The sequence below is a fragment of the Cnephaeus nilssonii genome (assembly GCF_951640355.1).
Source record: "Cnephaeus nilssonii genome assembly, chromosome: 9".
Classification (NCBI taxonomy): Eukaryota; Metazoa; Chordata; class Mammalia; order Chiroptera; family Vespertilionidae; genus Cnephaeus; species Cnephaeus nilssonii.
Genome location: NC_137080.1, coordinates 59,670,968 through 59,690,987, shown reverse-complemented (window position 1 = coordinate 59,690,987; position 20,020 = coordinate 59,670,968). Strand labels below are relative to the sequence as shown.

General features: G+C 34.5%; 1 protein-coding gene and 1 long non-coding RNA gene across 3 annotated transcripts in view; one reads left to right on the top strand and one right to left on the bottom strand.

Annotated features, from left to right (window-relative positions):
• LOC307104965 overlaps nucleotides 1–20,020 on the top strand; it is a 544,872-nt gene that overhangs the window by 265,270 nt on the left and 259,582 nt on the right. The window lies entirely within an intron of this gene.
• Nucleotides 2,727–20,020, bottom strand: part of PHIP (PHIP subunit of CUL4-Ring ligase complex) — a 149,630-nt gene continuing 132,336 nt past the window's right edge. For both annotated transcript variants that reach the window (XM_079780278.1, XM_079780277.1), the window contains exons 36-40: nucleotides 14,646–14,798; nucleotides 13,733–13,896; nucleotides 13,060–13,319; nucleotides 11,993–12,190; nucleotides 2,727–8,159 (exon numbers count right to left, since the gene is read on the bottom strand). In XM_079780278.1, coding sequence (XP_079636404.1) covers nucleotides 7,528–8,159; nucleotides 11,993–12,190; nucleotides 13,060–13,319; nucleotides 13,733–13,896; nucleotides 14,646–14,798 — 1,407 coding nt within the window. In that variant the 3' untranslated portion in view covers nucleotides 2,727–7,527. The remainder of the gene's footprint in view (nucleotides 8,160–11,992; nucleotides 12,191–13,059; nucleotides 13,320–13,732; nucleotides 13,897–14,645; nucleotides 14,799–20,020) is intronic.

Below are 20,020 nucleotides of genomic sequence, written 5' to 3'. Positions count from 1 at the left end.
GATGATATACTCTTCTGTCTTTTGACATGTTTTAGCTGCTTCTTAGTAACCACAAGATGACAGAATTTAGAATCTATATTTGCAATATTATACTAACTCAAAATGCTTGAGTCATATGAAATGTTTAAAAATAAAATTTCATTTGTAATATAATTTTAAACATTTCCTCTAAATTTTAAAAAAATACTTGCTTTAACTAGGAATCAACAAACTAATATGTTTATTAGCTAACCCTAAGTAATGTTAATAATTTTTAAGAGAACATTGAAAATTTTTCTCAAAACTCAAGGAAGTATGTCTCTTAACTTGCCTTTCACCTAACCGGAATTATGGAAAGGTTAACACAAAGGGTAACTTTTTAAAAAGTCTTGACTGAAATAAATCTTAATTTTAAAGATAAGCCATTATCTGAGTTTTGGTATCATAATATCCAGCACACTAAATTTGTTTGATAGATACTTACAATTTTCCAAAATCAAATGTCTGGCTTTTGCACATCAGGGTTATTGGTAGACAGGCACCCAAACTCCCTTCTCCCATGTAGTATCTTCCTCCCAAGCTTTACCGTCTGTCTGTGCTCGTACCATCTGTTGTGGCCACTTCAGCACTGAAACAAAGGCAAGCCCCAGAACTGACCCCTACGGGAACCACTAGACAGGTCAAAACGACAATTCTTTTAGAACAAAATCCATATAGTTCCCCACTTAGGTACTAGGAATCCAAGTTGCCATCCTCCTGGTCCCTGCTGTATCGCCAGAAAGGGAGTGGGGAATGGTGGATAAGCTAAAACAAAACAACCTAACTTCCTTACTGAAATTTAGCAGCTTCTTTCTTCATTCAACATTCCCCTGGTAGTTTTCCATGAGAAAAAGTTGATTCTGACAGATTTTGCCAGTTTAGTGGAGGGCTGGAATTTTGAAATTCCCTATTCCATAACTTTTGGTGGCATAACTCCTCCAGCAATCTTAACATATTAAATTATAAAGACCTACCCTCTCAAATGCTCTTTCGTCTTAACTTCTTACTGGTTCACTTATTGAATTAACATTTCTTAGATGGCCCCTGGAAAAGCACAAAGTTTAGTACTTTTTATTAGAAATTAACATATTTCAACTCAACTCACAATTTATAGTGTGTTGCAACAAAAGCGTCGAAACTCCTTTTTCTAAGGATTCAGATCTCCCACTTATTACAATCAGGTTATGGTCACAAGACACAGCTTATCTGGAAGCTATGCATTAAATGGCATATTTTCTTTAGGGACCAAATAGAAAAGCCAAGATTGAGCCAGGGATACAGAGGACAATAAACAAATAAATAATCATAGGCTTTTAAAAATGGAATTGGATCCTGCAGATTATCTAACCAATGTTTTTTACTTTATAGATGAGGAAAGTGAAGCTCAAAGAGATGATTCCATTCTAAACACAGTTCATTCCACTGCTGTGCTGCCAACAGGCCTCGCCAGCTAGGCAGAAAGCTGCCTCTTTGAATCCTTTCCACTATTCTTCCCTCCCGGGCCCCCCCAAAAAAACAAAATAGTTATCACCATGTGGTAAATGTGTTAAGTGTGAAAAGTTTACAAATGCAAGGAACAGAAGTGCTTTGGGTTTTTAATGTTTTTTAATAATGGGGAAACTTAGCCTAGAACAGTGGTCGGCAAACGGCAGCTCGCGAGCCACATGCGGCTCTTTGGCCCCTTGAGTGTGGCTCTTCCACAAAATATCACGTGTGGGCGCACTCGTACAGTGCGATTGAAACTTCGTGGCCCATGTGCAGAAGTCGGTTTTCGGCCTAGGCAAGTCTATTTTGAAGAAGTGGTTCTAACGCCAAGCCACACTCAAGGGGCCAAAGAGCCGCATGTGGCTCGTGAACCACGGTTTGCCGACCACTGGCCTAGAACATAAAGTTGATGTCAATACAAAAGAGAAAAAAGTTGCTGAATTTTTGATTGGTTCTTCTAAGTATATACTATATATTAGTAACAGCATACTGTCGGAAGAAAAAGTACCTAGAAATATTTTATCTTAACTTAGAAATTTTATACAAAATTTCTTAGGAAGAAATGATCATTAATAGCACACTAAGTACAAACCATCCCCTCATGTGCTTAATCTGATTGTCTTTTATTATACCTTTATATATTCCTTATATTAAAGTTGGGATTCTCAGGAAGTCAAGAAATATGTATGCCATTCTAAACAAATTCATAGGAAAACAGCAATAGCTTTATAAATCTCATTTTGTATAGTTGCTTAATAAGAAGAAGGTTCCATCATTCCTCTACTTAATTTTTTCCTTTAAATTTCACTTCATACTTTTAATACTTATGCAACTGTTCCTTTTAAATATATCTTACAGAAATATATGAATATCAAAATAGTTATCACCCAGTAAATCAATAAGATTATTTTATTAAGTGTACACACTAAAAGGCAAAGGATTTATCTTTAACCTTCAGTTATTTTAGAATTAAATTACATAGCACTACTTAATCCTTTGATTGGCTAGTAATTTTAACTTTTTGATACTTAGGGCATTGGAAAATCTAATGTATCACCATTTATATAAAAGCTTCTTTGGTATAGTGCCTGTTGAAATTATGTACTGAGTACTTCATGTGTTAACAAACAAACAAAAAAGAATAATAAAGAAATCATGAGGCTCTACAAAATAGTTTAGAAAAACAAGTTTTCTATTTATTTAAAAATAAGTTTATAGTTACTACATTGCAGGGACAGGATTTCTTACACATACATTCTAGTATAAAAGGATTCAAAGAATTATGCATCAAAACTAACATAGAAAGTGTTCACATAACAGTAAAGAAAGGTCCAATCAATATGTACAAAAAGAAAGGGTACTACTATTCTGGTGTGAGACTGCCATTTATAACATGGTACTCCAGGTTGCAGGAAGGAAAAAAAACAAAACCTCAATAAAGCTAAATAATTAATTTGTCTTTAAACTCTGTTACTTATTACATACAACAGATTTGCTTGTGTTTAACATTGTTTTCTGTACAAAATAAGCATAATTTTAATTTGAAAATGTGTCAGTTTCAACTTTAACCGTCTAGGTCAGTTACTTTAAAAACTGAACTACATTCTACAAGTCTAATATCGTGTGACAGCATTTAACAGTTTTCTAAAAAATCTTTAATAAGACCCCATGTCTTGCAGTTTAATATGGTCCAAAAATGTAACTTTGTATTTTGTCTCAATTTATATTTATCGTGATGAATCAACACGCACAATCTTAAAAGTAACGAGCATACGTGTACATCTGCATCATATATGTGTACTATATATCATCTCAAACCTATTCTTTTAGTTCCTTAAATGAAGTAACTCATAGCCACCCACTATATGTATTTGGTTTGTGCCATATAAGATTAATTTCCTGATTATTTTATCTGCATTAAAAAATATTTCAACACAGAGCTATCAAAACTAAAAATAAGTATGTATTTATAACTTGTGATATTTTCTAATCATTTTACTGCAGCGTGTACAAAGTTTATCTCTGGAACGTCCAAAGTGGTACTTACAGGTTTCTGACTTAATTTGACCTTGTCTTGGGTACTGTAATTGGTACAAAATGACTTCATTTGAAGTGTCTAGCTCAGCATAATTAAGAACAAAAATAGTTTCTTAGTAAATGTAATATTTGGTTCAAATCACTTGGAGATTTGGGGAACTGAGTGAGAAGTGTAAGGAGAAAAGAGAGGAAAAGGTATATTTTTTCCGATTTTAACAGGAAAGTAAATTCTCAACTAAATATAACTAAACCACTTCTCAAAACTATTATGTAAAAACTACTTTCTAAGTATGTGGTAATTCACAGAACATAAAAGTACTTCCCCCCCATTATAACTTTTAAAATCATGTATTTCCTGCATCTTAGAACACTTACAGCCCTTTAAATACTCAAGTGTCTTGGTCCTTTCAAGCCGACTCAAAAGTGAGTTTTAGGTAAACAAAAACATCCAGAATAATGATTTGTTTTCATTAATTAGAACACTGAAAATAAAATTGCTTTCAGTTGACATCTGAGAGATATAGGTATGTTGGTATGTATATAATGGAATGCTAGAATTAAACACTATTAATTGGATGAACTAATTTATATTACAAATCATATTTTAAAACATGTAAATGTTGCTAATAACACAAAAAATGTTATTTGAATACATTTGTTAAAATGTCTAATTGTAATCTACTGCACTGCAGATAAGGGACAATTCCAGGTGTTAACTAATACATGCCACATGAGGATTGTTTTGATCAGCGTATCTTATGTAATCCATTTCCATGATACTAAATAAGCCAAATTCATGTCTCAGATGTGACCCAATCAAGCTCACAAATATCCTGTATAGTTTTACTAATTAAATTTAGGGAGGATGAGTTTTGTGATGTCTTTAAACTGTGAAGCTGTGCAATACTAAAAAGAATGGAAACAAGAGCAACAAATCTTGAGTACAGAAGTGTATTTAGAAAACAGTCCAATGCCATAATAGCAAATAGCAAAATTTAAAGAATATATAAATTTTAATAAAGTATTTATCAGTTGCCCAGTTGTGAGACTGTAATTAGACTGAATGTTTAAAATGCTTATCTGTTACATTTTACAATTGTTTAAGCTTTGATTGGAACTTGAGAATGTTGGGGTAAAGGGAGAATATTAGGGTTAGGTACTTAAAAATACACAAATTGATTTACAATTTCCATGCATGTAACAGGTTATATAGTATTTCGGAAATTTTCAGTAAACTTGATTTTATTGCTCACCTAAGACAATTGCCAACATTTCCTTTTGCCTATAAACAATACATACAAGGAGTCACTGTCTCAAAGAAGATATTTTCCAAGTGGTCAAACAAAACAAAAATATGGTGATGACCTAAATTTCTCAATTCAACTTCTGCAATGTATAGAAGCTAAATTATAAAAATATAAAATCTAAATATATCTGGTATTACTAATACATTTTTAAGTGTTTCAATTACAAATAATCTCATCCAAGTAATTTTTGCTTTACTAAGAAACCAGTGTCTAATAATGTCTAAATAAGGGTCATAAATATACAGTGTCTTTAGAACAGGAGTAATACATTTACTTGCTGCAGGTAAAATGGTAAATACTCATTTCTTTTTCAAGAGTTAGAACTAATCCATACACTGTACTAGAGGTATATTCCACTCTAAGACTGTGTACGTGCTTCCTTTATCTGTACACATTTTAAAACTGTACACATATTTTTTACAAAAATGGATTTATAGTCTATTATTTTTTTCTAACACAATGCAGATAACATCAGGAAATAACATGTTTCAAATAGATTGCCTTCAAAAGCAACAAATTACTTTAATGACAAATTTCAAACATATACACTATTATTGTGTAACTGAAAGACTCATTTTACTATACAACCAAGCCATCCATTTCTGAATTATGAAGAGTTTAGCTACTGAATTTTAATTATATAGTAAATATATTTGTTAGAAAAAAATAAATATACAAAAAAACCTGAAAAATTTGAAAATTTTCAACTGCAAAATCACAGCAACCCAGTTAAGATCTGGAAAATGGTTTACTTAATTTCACAGGATTTCTGTACAAATTTAGTTATAAATGATTTAAAAAGCCCAAATGCATTGCTTTCCATTCTTCTTCAAGACAAATGATAGCTAACATTTATCCCTACCAGAAATCGAGTAAAGAAATAATTATGTAATGTATTTTGTCGAGGTTCAATTAAAAACTTTATTTTTCTATATTAGGGTCATGCTGATACATATTTTCCCATCCTCACTTAAAAAAAAATGTAGTATCTGAAAATTTTGGTTACATTTTTGTACCATACCAGTCCTCAGAAAATACTACATTCTTTCAACTTCTTAAAAAATGGACAATAATTTTTAAACAATAGAAATGGTATTTATGTTGGTTTTTAAGGTATAAAATAAGTAACTGTACCATAAACAAATAAATAACTGCTTTCCTTTTCCATAGCAGTACATATAGCAATACATTCTCCTAAGTCATATAATTATCATTTACAATAGACAACTTAATTTTACTAATGATGCAAAAAAAGAATAGAATACAAGGCACAATCATTAAATGGAATTTTTCCTTTAGAGTGTATATTGACATACCAGCGTGATAAGGATACCGTAAAAAGTGCAGAAAAAACACAATGTGCAATGATACCACTGTATAAAACATGATTGCATAAAAAGTGATTTGGCCTATTTTAACTTTTAATAATTGAAAATAACCAATCTTCCCCTTAAAATTAAACTATAAAGTATGACATTTTTAAAATTATTTTTATTCTACCACTATCTAAAAAATCCTGAAGAAAAGAATTTATATCTGGGTAATAGCATATAAGTATGTGTTTGTATATATATTTAATTATACCCATTTATCAATATATACACATACACACACAGACACATTTCTTTGTAAGTCATTTTAGCCTATTAGATATGTCTAAAGTTTAGAAATGACATTAATCCAGATCAATAAGTAAACATCAAATCCCATACCTTTTTCCTGTATTTTCCTTGAATCCTTTAACCACTTAAACACTTTCTCTAAAACATCTCTGTCAAAGGACCCACCAGTGCATTACTTTCTACTATTAGTACCAAAAAAAAAAAGATGCTTCTCAGCATAACTCTTTAATAACACGCTCTTTAGAATAATATATAGCCTTTCCAATACTGAAAAGTATATGCTGTCCTGACAGTCAAAAACAGGCTTTCCACTGCACTGATTCTCACTCTTTGGCACAATAAACAGAGATCAAGTGATTGATATAAGAATCAAGGTCTGAAAAATTAGACAGTCAAATGTTTTCCAATGTGGATATGTTTCCTTTTCATCAGTACATTTTCACTTATGTTTGGCAGAAATGGAATACAGCAAAAGCATCCTCTAGATTCTTTGTAGATGAACATTGTACAATTAAAATTAAACTCTTTAGGGTATCAAATTGTGGGAATTTTATATTTATCTTTAGAAGAAACACATTTCTTAATTTACTGCTGCTGCTCTGGTAACGTATGTCTTTCTAGGGGGCACGACTTCTGTATCAATAGAAATGTACCTGGCTTGGTAAAAATAATTCATTTTAACATGAAATGCTCTTATCACTAGGAATATTATGCTCCTTAAAAATGTAGAATTGTCTTTTCCAGAAAAAAAACAGGGAATTTATTATAGGTACTCAATTTTTTTTCTTCGAACAGTGAATGAAATGAATGTTGAAATGCATAACTACCTAAGGGTAATAAATAGCAAACATTTAAAATATATATGTATATATTTATATATATATTCATTTAAAGAAGTGAAGTATCTTATAAGTTTGTTTTCCTTTTTTATTTTTTTTGCAAATCAAATCATAATATTCCCTAAACCACCACAGCAGCAAGGAAACAGAAGCCTTAGTTCTACTTATTCCTTAATTGTACCTGCTTTATGATTTTGAAGTAAAAGAGTTTGGTACACGTTACCAACCAATTAAATTAGCTTTTGCTTTTTCAGTCAACTTTCGGACTCGTCCTCTGCTAGAAGTTCCAAAAGTCAAAGAGGTGTCTTCAAACAACAGCTGCCTTTGCTCCTCTTCAGAGTCATCCTCATTATAGAAAGCTGTCCTTCGACCTTGGTTTCTAGTTCTCATGTGGGGTTCAGAGCCTTTAAGTTCCCCAAACTCTTCTTCCTTATCCACAGGATCATCTGTCTTTTTCCGGTTACTTCTCCTTAGCATTTTAACACTTGTAGGAACTATGAGACCCGAGTCTAATTTTTGTGTTATCTTCCTTTTGGGTTTTCTGCCTCCACGACTCTTTTTCTGTAACAAATCCTCCTTTACAGTATTCGTTTCAGGAAGACAATTGCATGTTGAAGAAGGAACTACTTCATCTCTGATAGGGTGTATATTATTTTGCTCTGCATTTTCTGGCTTTGCATACTGTAGCTTTTTGGGCTTTCTACCTCTTTTCTTGTGTATAAGTTCACCACTATTGGTATTAATTTCTACCTTAGGTTTCCTTCCAGGTCCCCTCTTCACAAGTTTAGATGGCTGCCCTCCATGGCCATTTACTTGAATGCTTCCTGGTACAAGAGCATTGTTCTTACGATCTGTAAAAAAAAAAAAAAAGGAACATCAACATATTTAATATATGGAATTGTTTTTTATTTGACCCTCAATCTCATAAATAAGTCCATCACTATACGTACATGTAATCACATAATCCTAATTACTTTTTTTACTAACATAAGAAAAAACAACAACAAAAGGCTAACAGTTTAATGATATTATTTACAGGCACACCTTATTTTATTGTACTTCATGTCATTGTACTTCAGATACTGCTTTTTTTAAAAAACAAATTGAAGGTCTGTGGCAACTCTGCAAGCAAGCCTATCAGCATTATTTTTCCAGCATGCTCAGATGATCGTTAGCATTTTTAAATCAATAAAGTATTTTAAAAATAAGGTATGTATATTATTTTCTTTAGCTATTGCACACTTAACAGAATACAGTATAGTGTAAACATAACTTATATGCACTAGGAAACCAAAAAATTGTGTTACTTGCTCTATTGCTATATTAGCTTTATTGAGGTAGTTTGAGTTTGGAACTGAACCTGCAATATCTCCAAGGTATGCCTGGTATGTGTGCCACCATTATCATGATTAAAATACCAATGTAACAATCTCCACTATAAAAGGTCATCATGCTTTATTAAAATATGAAAAAATTTGGGACATCAAATTCTAAGTATGTAGGATCTGGAGATCATGATGCACTGTTTTCTGTGGTTAAAAAAAAAATCTATTACCATTTCAGATAAAGAAAACAAAAAGATGACATACATGCACCACTACTAACTTTTTTCTTCCAAAATTCTGGAGTTGTTTTGTTTTTTTTTAAAATGTGGTACATGATTTGCAATAAAATATTTTAAAGGAAATCCATAAAAGGATGGAAACTGCTTTTAAAAAGAATGCTTTGTCCTAAGAGTATTTTTTGGTCATGGGCTGGAGTTTTACTTCCTTAATTATTTAAAAAAAAAAAAAAGATCAAGAGACTCACAAAAGGTCAGAGCCAATAGCAAAGGGAGGAGACAAAGCCTTCATTTCCTGACCCCCAAAGTACAAATGATTTTCTTTAGATTGGTGGTTTTCTATACTGATGGGGGAAGATGTGTGTGTGTGTGCACATAAAGCAGTTAAGCATTTACTAACAAACAATTACACTTAAACTGCCTGAGAATTCTATTTCTTCCACTTGTTTTCCATTAAAACTACTGACAAGGGTTCTAAATATCCAGTCTGCATACCCACTACAAAAGTTCTACAGACCGGACTCAGGAACTCTAGAACTCCTTGAAATGGTCCAAATTTTGAGTGAATATGCCTATGTGCCTTCTGGGGGAAGGACTTCAGGTTTCATCAACTATATATAAATATATAAACCTTAAAAAAAGGTTAAGAACGCAGCTCTCTTAAAAATGAGTTCAAGAGCTAAAAAAAAAAAAAAAGCGAAAAAGCACTGATTTGGATCTGTGCTAGTAGTTACTAACCATGTGGCTACTGAGCACCTGAAATGTACCTACTACACCGAGGAACCGAATTTTTAATTAAATTTGAAAATGAAAACAGGATACATTTTGAAATACTGATTACATGTTGAAATAATATTTTGGATATAATAGACCAAATAAAATTTTATTTAAATGGATAATTTCACCTGTTCATTGTTACTAGAGGTAGCTACTAGAACATTTTAAATTACACATTTGGCTTATATTTTTACTATACAGCACTGTTCTTAATTCTAGTAGTTAATTCAGGTGTCAATATTTATGCAATAGGTCATCATTAATGAGTTATTTAAAGCTAATTATATTTCTATACTGTACTGGTACTCTTATGTATTTATAATACTCAAAAATTATAAATCAAATTGGATAATGACCCTCCCCTATTGTAATACTAGTACAAATTCACTATATATATTTTATATAACTAGGGTTCAGAAGTGACAGAAGCAAGGCCAATATATTATTTAAAACTTTTAATTCAGTTCAGAAAGGAATGGCAAAACATTCGTATACAAAGACATTTTCTTATTTATTCAAAGACTTACTGTCCACTATATATTAAGTTGATGTGATTTAAAAATGAATAATTAAACACAAGAATTCAGAGTCTACTGGAGATAGACACATGTAAAAAAGAATAATTCTATCAATAGTTTAAGGGCCACTGAAATCAATGAATGGGGTATTCTGGGAACACAAAGAAGTACTTGATTTTGCCGAAAGAACCCAGGAGAAGGCTTCCTGGAGAATACTGCATTTTAAAGTAAGACTTAAAAAGTAGCAGGAAACCATTAAACTAGAAGAAAAAAAAGACACTCCACAGGAAGAAAAAAGAACAACAATATTCCGGGACTTCCAAGTAGGTTAGGAAATAGCTGGGAAATAAAAGGGGGAAAGCAAATAAGAAAGCTGAATGTTAGGCAACAGCCAAGTAATTTAGAATCTTGTATAATATGCAAAAACATTAAAATCTGATTCCATATATGATTGGAAAGCAAGGATTTACGTGTTTGTGCACTTATGCTAGAGAGAAATGATCAGAAAGGTCACTTTGGCTGCAATGTGGAAGACGGACTGGGTAAGGAAGAGTTAAGGACTGAGGCAGAGAGACCAGTTAGAAAATTAAGACAACAGTCCAGGTGAGAAATTAAGCCTGAATTAAGGCCATGGAAGTGAGAATGGTGAGGGGGAATAGGCTTTAGAGATGTTAAAGAGGCAGAAACAACTGTCTAGATCTGGATGCTGAAGACAAGGTTAGGATGATTCCTTGATTTTAACCTTATGTTAGTGGGTAGATCCCAATACCATTAATCAAAATGAGAGCATTTCAATAAAAAAATTAAAATTTGAGAGGTTTCTGGGGAGAACACTGAAGTTGAAATGGTTCAGATACAATTAGAAGTCATGATACAAAATGCTTATTGTTGAAGTGTCTGCTGCCAATAAGTCATAATAGTTTTAACGTGTCATAGGGTGGATTTATATCATTTACTTTCTCTTTCAAACATAATGCCTTTAAAACTAAAATCTGCAGATGAAAGAACTTGGAAGAATAGCTGTAAAAGGCCAAAAGTTGTATACTAAAATAGATGGCCTGGCTGTAGACAGCCTTGATGAATTATTATTTTGTGAAGATTGGTGTGTTGAATTTTGTGATGTAGTAACAACTGATTTTTCTTAAAAAGTGAAGACTGCTGCTGTATGGGTTAAATAAATATAATTGAGAGAGAGAGAGAGAGAGAGAGAGAGAGAGAGAGAGAGAGAGAGAGATCGATTGGTTGCCTCTCATAGGTGTCCCAAACAGGGATGGAATCCACAACCTAGGTATGTGCTCTGTCCAGGAATCAAACCTGCAACTTTTTGGTGTAGGGATGATGCTCCAACCAATAGAGCCACAATGGGCAGGTCCACAGTTTGTTTTCTTGGCCTTTAAAATTTAATAATGCAGTTTGCTTTTGGCACAAGGCTGCAAATCAAAAGATGTCTCACTAAATTTATCAACTAATACAGAATGTGACTTTTAAATGAGCAACCTAAAAAATTGATAGAATGCTAATTCCAACAAAAGCATCATTTTTAAGAAAGATCTACTAGCCCTAACCGGTTTGGCTCAGTGGATAGAGCGTCGGCCTGTGGACTCAAGGGTCTCAGGTTCGATTTCGGTCAAGGGCATGTACCTTGGTTGCGGGCACATCCCCAGTAGGGGGTGTGCAGGAGGCAGCTGATCAATGTTTCTCTCTCATCGATGTTTCTACCTCTCTATCCCTCTCCCTTCCTCTCTATAAAAAAATCAATAAAACATAAAAAAAGAAAAAAGAAAAATGAAAGATCTACTATACCTTGAAAGATACAGAAGCACCTTACCTTGCTCAATGAGAGCTGATGACTTTGAAAAAGTGGATGTCTTTGAGAGTACAGATGATTTCATTTTACGTTTGAGTGGCTTTTCTTTTTCCAAGTTTTCTTTTGCAGAATTATTCTTAGTGCCATGACTAAAACTGGGTTGACCAGGACTTGATAAAGTATTCAAAGTTTTGGAATGTTTCAAAGAATTCTCTAGAACTAAAACACATGCACACACGAAACATTAAAAGCTAAGAGTTATTTAACCTAAAAACAAGCAAGAAGGTTGGGATTACATATAACCTGAATTACTTAAATTAGCCAAGAGGACAAAACCTGGGGGACTTAAAGCTTCTTTAGGAAATCTATTTTCAAAATAGGAAAAAGACATAAACAAATACACTTAATTTTAGAACTTTTTATAAGCTATCCACTCACTTCAAGATTATGAAGGCAAGTCTTGCCAAATTGCTAGCGAGTCTAGAAACTAGGATTGAAATTCAGCCATTTTGGATCAGAGTTGCCATTTTTAAGCATTATTCTATTCTGATACTCCTTAACCTCAGTTTTAGTTTTATTACAAACTAGAGGCCCGGTGCACAAAATTCGTGCACAGTTAGGATCCCTAGGCCTGGCTCGTGATCAGGGCCAATCTGCAGGGCGACCACTGGGGTGATCAGGGGGGCCCCCCACTGGCACCCGCCTTGGCTGGTCTGGTGCCGCCCGCTCGCCAGCTCCACCCCCCGCTGCCGCCACTGGTTGCCTCCCTCTGTGGGGCAACTGGTGGGGCGACTGGAGGGCCCCCACTGGCACCCGCCTTGGCTGGCCTGGCGCTGCCCACATGTGGGCCCCACCCCACCCCCTGCCAACTCGTGGCTCTGCAGGTCATTCAGCCATTTGGTCGATTTGCATATTAGGCTTTTATTATATAGGATAATTTTTTTAAAAAGAAGAAAAACAATAAAGAAAAACCAACAGTGTCTGCTAGAATTTACTAAAATCCAATATATTTCCTTTGGCAAAGTAAAAGCATAAATTAAAAAAAATATGGTATATATTTCAACTTAAAAATTGTAACTGATTCTTACTTGTTTTCCCCGACATTGCAGATGTATTAGTTTTCGAAATAAAAGTCTTTGCTGCTGAAGAAGTAGAAGGTTGCTCAGTGGAAACTGGATCTACAACAACTCTGTTGCTTCTGGTTCGAACTATAGAACTGGATTCTGTTTTACCATTTATTTGCGCAGCATTGTGCCTTGGTGGTATTAATCGTGTAGTTGTAGAGAATGGAGAGGTAGAGATATCTGACTTTAGTTGGGGTTTTATGACTCTTTTTTTCCTTTCAGGGCTGTAAATAAAGTAGTATCATTAGTTATCTTATAGCTCTATGTGGAATAAAACAGTTTTATTGGATCCAATATTTGCACTATTATGAAACATGTTAAAATATGGATTTCATATGGAATATTTAGTGAAGGATCACTGTAAATGCTATAGTTATATATGACAGAAAGCATGATGCCATCACTATCCTAAAAATGCTCTTTTACTGTATAGATTTAGCAGTTTGAATTTAAGCACTTACACTAGAATAGCTTTAGTTAAAAGATTAAAAATCCTCCACATCATAGGAACTTGCATGTCAAATATATCATTCTGTAATATAGGGAATAGTAAAGGAAGTATTAAAAAACACTGAGTTCTATCATTTAGATGACAAAGTTATAGATCAGCTGATGCTGCTGAAAAGAAATCAGATACCTTGATGCAACACTACTGGAAACAGAGCTGCTCCTGTTTCTTTTCTTCCTCCTTTTGGTTATTGTATTTCTTTTATGAAAACGAAGAGCAGATTTATAATCTGATAAAACTGAACTGATATGTTCTTCAAAGAAAGCAGACAGGCGCAAACTCATGCTGTAAATCTATGATAAGAAAAAGAAACTATTCCAACATTTCTCAAAAGAAAATATTGACATACAATTTAAACATTTTTCTAGCCAAAAGTTTTTAGAACTTAAACTTTGCTTTTTCCCAATCTCTTTTATTGAAAAGTAAAACTGGAGCATTTTTACAATTATTTTTGTATTTAGATTGGGAATCTCCCAAGCTTTGAGATTCTTAAAGAAAAGCCCTGCTATGAATTCAGATGGCTTATATAGACAAAATTTTCTGTAAACTTGGTCATACTGACACTATTCCTGAGAGTTTTAATCTATTTTCCACTGCTACCTAAAACTATCTATCTATTCTTTCTCAATTCATGTGCACATATCACTCCTTTGTGATGTCTTACCTGGCCAAACAAGGGTAAATTAAAGTTTTACTCATTTTTATGAATAATTCACAAAAATGGTCCTTTCTATTAATGCAGAAAATAGCTGCAAAAGTTAAGCCCACATAGCCCTAATCTATACCAGGACAATACATATGTGGTATCTATTTAACTACACTACTTCAGGAAAAGTAGGCATCCCTAAACATTAGTAACACCAGTGTTATTTCATAGAAAGAACAAAGTAGAAAGAAGTCAATTCTTTATTCCAGTAGGATACCATTAAGAACATAGAAAGTCAATCAACTTTGCTCTAAATTTTAAATAAAAATGACAAAACTTTTTCTAATAATTTCATTTAATTTAAATATAATTTTAAAAAATAATTTAATTATATACCCTTGATCTTTTGCTCGGTGTATATGCTTTAGAATTACTAAAAATAAGTCTGACATCTTTACATAACTCCATTGGTGACTCATAATTCCCAGCCTCTAAAGTTTCTCTAACAGTAGCAAAATCCATTGGAGTGTCAATGATGTCTCTGTAGTCCTAAGAGAGGAAAAATAGGTGGTATTATCATCATTACTACCACAAGTCATTACATCTCAGCACAGGGATTCACATACAATTTCTGTGATGAACAAAAGTCCTAGAACTCTTAATAATCATTCCTTGTTTTCCTCACCAAAGATCCATTTTTCCTAATAATTTTTTTCATGCCCTCCACCTTGTATTGCAGTCAACACAAGATTTTTCTCACTCAAGAACCTGTTAAGTTCTGTTTCCCACAGCCGCCCCTCTCCCACAAACCTCCTTGGGGAAGAGGTAAATGGAGTTGTGTTAGGAGGGGATTAAGAAAGTATTGAAAAAAAAATCTCAGCTCTACAACTACAAATATAAAAGTTTGATGTAAAAAAACCAAAACTTTACGCTACCTATAAACTCTAAAGGCTACTGACTCACTGAAACATAATCATAATTTTAAATAGGTGTCACAAAGCCTATGTACTTCATATCACAGAGGAGAATCACCCAGTCTCCATCTAGTCAACTACGTATAGAAAAGTAATAAAAACAAGACAAGTGAAAGCAGAAAAGAAGCAACAGAATAGCAGAACAGTATCTGAATTCATATCTCCTAATAGGGATAAAGAGTACTATATATACCTTTTCCATTGCCTTGGCATATGCAAACTATATTTTTCGAAATATAACTTAATTTTGAACCATCAAGTTTAAATTATAAATATGTTTTACCATGAAGCAAACAGGATTATTGCCATTTAAAAATTGGAAGATTTATTTCTTCCTTAACAATCTGCATACCTTCTATTTCCTTTCTTGCCGTGTTCCACTGCCTAGAATTTGTAGTACTATATTGAATAGCAGTGAAAATGGACATTCTTGCCTTATTTCCAATATTAGGGGGGAAAACATTCAGTTTTTCACAACTAAGCATGATGTTAGCTATAGGTTATCAAGTTATGGAAGTTCCCTACTATTCCTAGTTTTCTTAGTATTTGTATATTTAGCATCCATTTGTCATAGGGCCAATTATATTAACTATTTTTTCTTATTTTCTGTATTCTTGATGCTCTGGCATTTTGGGGCCCTTACAGACCTGAGAATACACTGACCTTCCTCTTAATGTTAGCTAAGGGCTGCACTGGGAACATGTTCCACCTCCTTATGTAACTCTCTATGCCCCCCTGGAATTATTCAAAAGCTGGATAATTTAGTCCATTCTAAATTGTTTACCCTTGCCCTGCCTTGTCTCTCTCATTGAAATCCCAAGAAAAGGTCTGGCCTAAACTTTTCCCTTGCTCCTGTCTTCTGTCACCCAATCAAAATGTGGTGATTCACTATGGTGCCAAATAGCATTGGGTGAACCCCCTCCCTAGAACCTGAAAGTATAATAACCTTCCTCGCAAGCTTCGTTCTTGTTCTCCAGTGGCCATGCTGACTTTATTATACCATATCACACCCAACATGTACATTCTTAGAACAAACAGGTATTTCATTCTGTTAAATGCTTTTTCTACATTAATGACTATGTTGTTTTTTGAATACTGAACCAGTTTTACATCCCTGAAAAAAAAAATCCACTTAGTCATGATATAAAATCATTTTTATATATTGCTGAATTCTAATTTGTTGATTTTAAGAATTTTAAATTTTTTCTTTTATACTGTTTTTGTCTGGTTTGATATCAGGATAATACTGGCTTTATAGATTGAGCGAAGTATTCTCTACCTGTGGAAGAGATTGTGTAGAATTTGTGTTAAACCTTTAAACATTTGATAGAATTCTCCAGTGAAGATAACAGGATTTGAGATTTCTTTTTTGAAAGCTTTTACCTGCAACTTAAATTTCCTTATTAGTTATAGGGCTATTCAAATAATCTATTCATATAGGGTGAATTAAGGCAGTTTGAACTTTGAAAATTGGCCCATTCCATCTAGGATGTCAAATTTATCTGTGGAATTGTTTGTAGTGTTTCTTTATTATCCTTTTGATATTGGCAGGGTCTGTAGTGATATCCCCTATTGCATTCCTTATAGAAGCAATTAATGTCTTCTCTCTTTTTAACTCTGTAAATCTTAATAGAGCTTTACCAATTTTATTAAGTATCAGCTTTTGGTTTTATGGATTTTCTCTACTGTTTTTCTGTTTTCAGTTTCACGGATTTCTGCTCTTAATATTTCCTTTCTTTTGCTCACTTTTGGTTAATTTTATTCTTCTTTTTCAAGGTTCCTGAAGAGAGAGCTTAGATTATTGATTTGAGACTTTTCCTCTTCTGATGAACTATTTAGTGCTATCAATTTCCCTGCTTTGCTTTAGTTGTATACCACAAATTTTGATTTGTATTCATTTTCATTAAGTTCAATGTTTTTTAAAATTTATTTTCAAATAAGTCTTCTATAAATCATGGATTATTTAGAAGTATACTGTTTAGTTATCATGTGTTTAGAGATTTTCTTGTTACTTTTTCATTACTGATTTCTAGTTTGATTACAATGTAGTTGAAAGCCACACTACATGATTTCAATTATGTCTGTCATTTGTTTTGTTTGTTCTGTTTATTTTTTCCAATTTTGTAGGTCACTTGAACAAATTTCAGAATTCCATTTGTTTGTCTATAATGTTCATGACTATAAATCTCTGTACAGTTTTGTAAGTGGTTGTTCTGGTATCTTGTAACATATACATGATCATCAAAATATGATAGTGTCAATATTTACCAGTTCAAGTGATGCACGGAAACCTTCCCTACCCATATTTTTTACCTTTATGCTCACTGATTTTTTCCTCTGTTCTCTTCAGTGAATTTTTATTTATTATTTTTTAGTTCTATTTCCATTTGATTCTTCTAATTCCTTTTGAGAATTTCTTGGTATAACAGATTTTTGATTGAAAGCTGGACATTTTGAGTCTAAGATTAGATCTTTTTTAAATCTTGTGTTTTACTCGGACCCCTCTTTGGGCTAAGAGAGGGAACTTCCTTGTTACTGCCAAGTGGGAGTGTAAGTCCAGGTTTTATTCGGCCTTCACAGACACTTGAGGATTGAGGAGTACCTCTTTGAAACTATTGAAAGGGCTAGGAGTTCAAGTTCCTTACTAGATTTCCATGATACCAGCTAGGGTGGGAGTACCTTTGTTATTGCATGGCCTCTACTGACACTATGAGGGTGGCCTTGTTATCACTGATCAGTGGTCAAAGTCTTGACTCCCCACTAGGCCTCTGCTTATATCATCCAAAGACGTAGGGCAGGGTTACCTCATTACTGACAGGTGGGGGGTGCAAGTCTAGGCTGGTACACGGGAAGCATGGAGATGGCTCTCCACAGATCTTTGCAGGTGGGAAAGGAGTAAGGCCACAATTTTTCTATGGTATTTGGCTGATAGAGCAATTATTGTCTATAAACTTTGTGTTGCTAGGCTGCCCCTTTCCTGGCTGAGAGAGTAGGCTTTTATGGTCAGTGCATGTTGGCATTTCTGGTTGTATCTCCAGTATCCAGGTGGTAAATTTATAAGGCAAAAACAAAAACAAACCAACAAAAACCAAACAAACAAAACCCCAGGAAATTTACTACTGTGTTATTCCTCAGGTCCTAAGGACCCTAACCTGTCCATCTTCTCTCTACCTTTCAGAATTTTCTTAAATTTCTTTTATACAAAACATACATAATTTTCTAGTTCTATTTAGTGGGGAAAGTATGCCTACTCCTTCTCATAAATCCAATTATACAGCTTTTGACCAAAAAAATGTATTTTTTACATTTTTTAAAATCCTCACCTAAGGATATATTTTTATTTATTTTAGAGAGAAAGGATGGGGCGGGGGGGGGGGGGGGGGAGAGAGAGAGAAACACTGATGTGAGAAACATGTATTGGTTGCCTCTCATATATGTGATCAGGGATCAAACCCACAACCTGAGTATGTGACCTCACCTGAAATTAAACTCGCAACCTTTTGGTGTACAGAATGATGCTACAATTGACTGAGCCACCTGGCATGGGATGACTAAAATATTTTGAAGTATCTCACCTATAAATAACTTTAGAACCACTTTATAAAGTCATACAATAAACTGGTCTCACTATCTTTTAATAATATTTTGATTTTAGCCACACACAGTGTACAAGTCTACCTTATGTACCAAATTTGGTCTAAATAACTTGGCCACTTACAGAAATTAAGTACCTTACTAGCAGAAGGCTGTCGTTAAAAAAGAAAAGAAAAAGGAAATTCCAGCACTGGGCGGTGTAACTCAGTTGAGCATAGTCCCTTGCACAGAAAGGTTACCAGTTCGATTCATGGTCAGGGCACAAACCCAAGTTGCAGGTTTGATCCCTGATCAGAGTGCATATGGGAGGCAACCAACTGATGTTTCTCTCTCCCCCCTCTCCCTTCCTCTTTCTCTAAAATCAATAAAAAACATACTTAACACAATATTCCAAAGACTGAATGCCTGACTCTTCAGATGGGGGTGAAGGAATAGTTACAAAATTGCTTTATGCAATGGTAACAACATCTGGACAGTGTCCAACCTCTCTATATTCTTAAGGATATCCAATCAATTTGACAAAATCTCTAATTACTTGGATATTAAATATTATAATATATTAGAGGCCCGGTGCACGAAATTTGTGCACTGGGGGTGGTGGGGGTGGTGGTGGTGTGCCCCTCAGCCCAGCCTGCAGCCTCTCCAATCTGGGACATCCCTCTCACAATCCAGGACTGCTGGCTCCCAACTGCTCGCCTGCCTGCCTTCCTGATTGCCCCTAACTGCTTACGCCTGCCAGCCTGATCACCCCCTAACCACTCCCCTACCAGCCTGAATGATGCCTAACTGCTCCCCTGCCAGCCCGATTGCCCCTAACTGCCCTTCCCTGCCGACCTGGTCACCCCTAACTGCTCTCCCCTGCCAGCCTCATGGCCCCTAACTGCCCTCCCCTGCTGGTCTTGTCCCCCCCGCAACTGCCCTCCCCTGCAGGCCTGGTTCCCCCCCCAACTGCCCTTCCCTGCAGACCAAGTCACCCCCAACTTCCCTCCTCTGCCAGCCTGGTCACCCCTAACCGCCCTCTCCTGCAGGCTTGATCGCCCCCAACTGTCCTCCCATGCTGGCCATCTTGTGGCAGCCATCTTTTGCATATTACTCTTTTATTAGATAGGATAGAGGCCAGCTGGTTTGCCCTGAAGGGTGTCCCAAATCAGGGTGGGGGTTCCCTTGGGGAATGAGGCAACCTGGGCGAGGGGCCTGTGGTGG